We start from the raw sequence: 4,644 nt of genomic DNA on the forward strand, positions 1-4,644 counted from the left end.
ATCAAAGAGATATCAAAAGATTTGGTCTAAGTTTGTGCCTGTTCAAGTATTCGTTATGTATGAATATCATTGATCTCATGACGTATCTGAGGCGTCACAAATAAGACGTAGATTCTATTCTCTTTATTGTTATATCCTTTTGTCATGTATATTGCTGTTAGCTTTGCGGTTTTGTCAGTGTAACCGGATGAATCTTTATTCTTGTTGATCTCCTTTAATTCACGTAATGCCAATTTTTTTAAAAGTATCTCTACATTTTGTTCGTTTAGTTAAGCGACATGTAGCTCCATCTGGTGTGGCGGATGTTAGTTGTCAGAACGTTTTGTAGTTATTTAAATATAAAAATATATTGTATGACACGCCTTTGTAAACCTAAGGGTTTTAATATTTTATATTTTCGTTTATGATACATCTAAATATTTCGTATAATTTGGTAATCAATCTTTATCAACATTGCTTTTAAAAGTTACACGTAATATCGTACAAGTATACTGTCACGCTAATTTTGATTCACTTATTTGATATAAAAATATATTTTTTAATCCCTTTTACAGTTTGTATTAACACCCTACGCACGTATATGAATATATTCTATGTATTTCCGATTTCCGAGAGTAATTACACCCCCTCCCGTTAGCCCACTGCCCATATAACCTCGCCCGCCTCCAGACCCATACTCCATAGACTCGCGGTCTCCTACCGCCCAGACATGCGCGTGGATTCTGGCACTATTTTGGACCTGTCAAAACCTAGGTATTCTATCTCCAGCATTTGCGCTAAGGCTACCAACCAGTGAGGTCATAGTCCAGAATATTAAATTTGTAAAGGTTCTGTAACAGAAAAAAAGCAGGTAAGTTTTCATGTATAATGTTATTATTAATAAACATTAAGTCTTGTTGTTGAAGTATTAGGATTTTTATCGGTATTCGTATGTTGTAGAGATGTACAGTTAGGTATATTATAACGTGAACAATAGTGACGTATAAATGAGTAAAACAGCTTTCCTGCGAACGATATTTGATTAAGATACGTACATTTTTCATTATTTTTCCAAAAAAATATTGTGATTTATTTCGATTTTTATTTTTATGTTAGCGCGATATAATACGCAATTGTTAAATCATTGCGAATGTTGTTGTTATAAATGTTTGTTTGTGTTTGGGGGATAGTTATTTATAAATATGGCTGTAATTGTTTTTGAATCATCATCTCGTGTTCACGGATTGATAAGTCACTCCATCAATAGTTGAAATCGGCGTTATCTGATTGTGATATTTTACATTATGGATTTCTGGTATTGGTTTGTAAAGATTATTTCCTTTTTCTTGTAGTTCTCAACAATGGCTAACAACTTAAACGAAAGCCTGCTTAACGTACCCGATTCCGACGAAGACGAAGGCCTGTTGAATTTTAGCCAGTATTACTTCAGTGAGTTGTTGGAACAATAGTATGATTGAACAGAAATATTTCATCGAATAGTCTTTAAATTGTATATCCTTTTACAGAGGAGTGGTCTGAAATCGAGGCGCTTTACAAGTTGACAATGTACAATGAGAGCCTCAATGACAAGGAGGAAGACTGTAGGTCAATTTTTTTTCTTATTATGAATTATACTGTCTAAAAATATTAATACGACATAAAATTTTAGCGGGTGCTGCTGAAACATCTCAATCCGAAGATGACTCTGACATGGATAAGGATTCTGGTGAGGATGAAGAAGAGGATTACATTGAGCAGCTTGGCAACGAGTTGGACAATATGGTCAGCTTTCATATTACTTACATATCATATAAATATTCATCACACAAGGATTCACAGGATTCTAAATATAATGTTTCCCTTGCAGATACTCTCCAAGCCGAATCTGTTGTATGAGAATCCGATGAGGGAGAACAGCCGCTTCCAGATTTATTCATTCTGTAACAACAGAGTGACTACGGTATGTATAAATTTACAAATGTATTATTTTATTTGGTGTTCATTGATTTATTATTAATTTATAGGGCCAGTGCTGGACCTGGAAGCCAGATCAAATGGATGATGATTCCTATGAATCTTCTTCTTCTGATGACGAGACGTCCTCGCTTTCAGACTAAATTATTAATCTTCAATTTCATACATGTGAGTAAGGTTTGTGTACTTGGGCAAATGGACGTAAATATTATTGGATATTTAAATCCATTTGCTTATGTAAAAAACCTTATCTTGCAGAACCCTTCCCTACGATACAAGTCATTAAAATGACTGTATTTTTTAATATTTATTTTAAAAGCTTCAACTTGCTAATATCTGGGTCATCTTTGAAGAAAATTGATTTAAAAATTGTAAGTTCCAGTTCCTGGCTATTTGAAATAATCTCGGCTATAAATGTGTCTCTTAAATAATATATGTATGTAACTATGAATTAAAATAGGTTTTTAATCTAAGGTGTGGCTCAGTGTAAAAGAGCTTTAGGATTATACACTATTATTCATTCATCTGCTTTAAAAATATGATTTTATTATTTGCTGATTAAAATAAAAAAAAAAAACAAAAAAAAAAATAAAAAAAAAACAAATAAATTAACAAAAAAAAATATGGTAGTACTAAAATTAAAGGACATAGTAGGTAAGGTTTTCCCCCTTCATGGTCTTAATATTCTATCTTTTTTTTCTACTGTGATATTTTTTATCTGAAATACTAGATTTTGTTGTAATCACTTTTATCAGGCTTTCTGCTTCTCTACCTACTCACTGTATTTTTATATAATTTGCCACATATTTAAAATAGAATACATCGAACAGGATTGTATCAAAAAAAAAAGTAATATCCGGCAGCGTGTCAATAGATGGAATTTGGTCTGTGTTTCAGTGGCAGTTGTATTATTATCTGTAGGTTAATAATTGGAGTGCATATTAATGCTTCAGTAGATGTATTTAGTTATAAGGCAGATGAGATTCACATTGACGGATTTCAAGCGGTATACAGAAGCAATATTAGGAGCATAGACAATCAATTTACCCATACAGTGTTATCACAGTGTGAAACCGAGGGTTATTCTTTAACATTTCCAAATCCAGTAGTTTGTCTCCAGTAGTTTACTTTGATATCCATAAATTTAGCATCCCACTATTCCGGTTCTTGCATCTAAGAGACATAATTATAGCTCAAAAAATAACTTCAAAGACGTAGATGAGAATAATTTTGCGCTACTCATTTACCTGTCAAATATCATTTATACTTAAAGACGGTCCTAAAATTATGATTGTTTTCTCATCTACGATTTTTCATAATAAAAAAAAATACAATAATATGTAACCATTCAATGTTAAAATAGGGTTTCGACTATAGTGTAACTTGAATTCTGTGGCCGGGTATGGTTGAACTAGTTGCGCCATGTGACTTATAGTCTGGTAAAAGAAATTTGGAAGTTTTTAGGAGCGTCAACCACGCTGTGTGCCCAGATGAGAGGAATTATTCGACCTCGTCCGGCTTTGCTCGATGTTTCCCCATGCTTAGCCTTATCTTTTATATAGATAACTATATCTCAATCGAGACGTGCCAATACGTATTGCGAATTGGAAGCAGGGTAGTTAGGAAGGTATTTATCTGATAGTGTATTTTCTAAGAATTCTCGGAGAGTAAAAGTTATTTATATAGAAGAATATCCGATAAAATAGTCCAAAAAAAAAAAATGTCCTTTATGATTAAAATTTTAGAGATTAAAGTTGTGTCTATTTACTCACAAATGGGTACTAAAAGGCCTGTATTTTCTTGTAATTCATGATGTACTTAAATTCTTATTTTACGTAAATTTCGGCCGTAGCTCAAATATTAACGTATTTTTATATTGTTATGTTTACAAGACATATATCTTAATTAGTTCCTTAACAAAAACAGATCGTAACTAAACTATTTATAAATATCATTTACATATTAATAATAAAACAAGAATTTTCGGAAATCTTAGAGACTGGAGTTTTTAACTCAATTATTTATATAACTTAAACATAAAAAAAAAATTGTGACTTTTTCACGGAAATATAAGTCTTGTGGAAGAGATGCAACAAATCTTTTCACATTTCGATATTTTAAAGGCTTGCGGTACCCATATTTAATTCTATCTGTAAGCATAGATGTAAAAATCCTGTATCACTTTTGGAATTTATCAATAGGTTTTTATTATATTTTAACTATTTTAGAGTTTTAAACTATTTACATATTGGTCATCATCTTTGTTAGTTCATAAATCTCTATCTATATTTTTACTAATCTCTATTTATTATGTTATTAAGTGTCGTAGGTTAAGTATTTTATTGTTAGTTTTCTTATTAAATACAATGTATGAATTTCAATTTTAAACCTTTACCAATAACCATGAAAAAATAATTGTAACCCCTTTAAGCCAAAACGACCCACTCTCCTTGTACACGAACGTGTTTGTTCATCTATCTATCATTAACATTAATATTATACTTAATAAATGTCTACATATAATTTGTTTTATTCCTTTGCAAGGACTCTAACCCTGCGATGTTGCCCTTTATGTTTATATTTATTTCTAAGTTCGTCAGAGATCTGATGTTTTACAAACATATATGAAGGGAATAATTAAAAATATGTTTGTATAAACATATACAAACATATTTTTAATTATTCCCTTCA

At 31.2% G+C, this 4,644-nt stretch overlaps 1 protein-coding gene across 1 annotated transcript; it reads left to right on the plus strand.

Annotated features, from left to right (window-relative positions):
* Positions 1-603: 603 nt before the first annotated feature.
* LOC116777534 (uncharacterized) lies at positions 604-4,476 on the plus strand. Its single transcript, XM_032671143.2, has 6 exons — positions 604-850; positions 1,332-1,428; positions 1,506-1,580; positions 1,649-1,761; positions 1,847-1,939; positions 2,004-4,476. The coding sequence occupies exons 2-6, from the start codon at positions 1,341-1,343 to the stop codon at positions 2,094-2,096; spliced, it is 462 nt and encodes a 153-aa protein (XP_032527034.1). The 5' UTR covers positions 604-850; positions 1,332-1,340; the 3' UTR covers positions 2,097-4,476.
* Positions 4,477-4,644: the final 168 nt, after the last annotated feature.

Source organism: Danaus plexippus, chromosome Z (assembly GCF_018135715.1).
Source record: "Danaus plexippus chromosome Z, MEX_DaPlex, whole genome shotgun sequence".
Taxonomy (NCBI): domain Eukaryota; kingdom Metazoa; phylum Arthropoda; class Insecta; order Lepidoptera; family Nymphalidae; genus Danaus; species Danaus plexippus.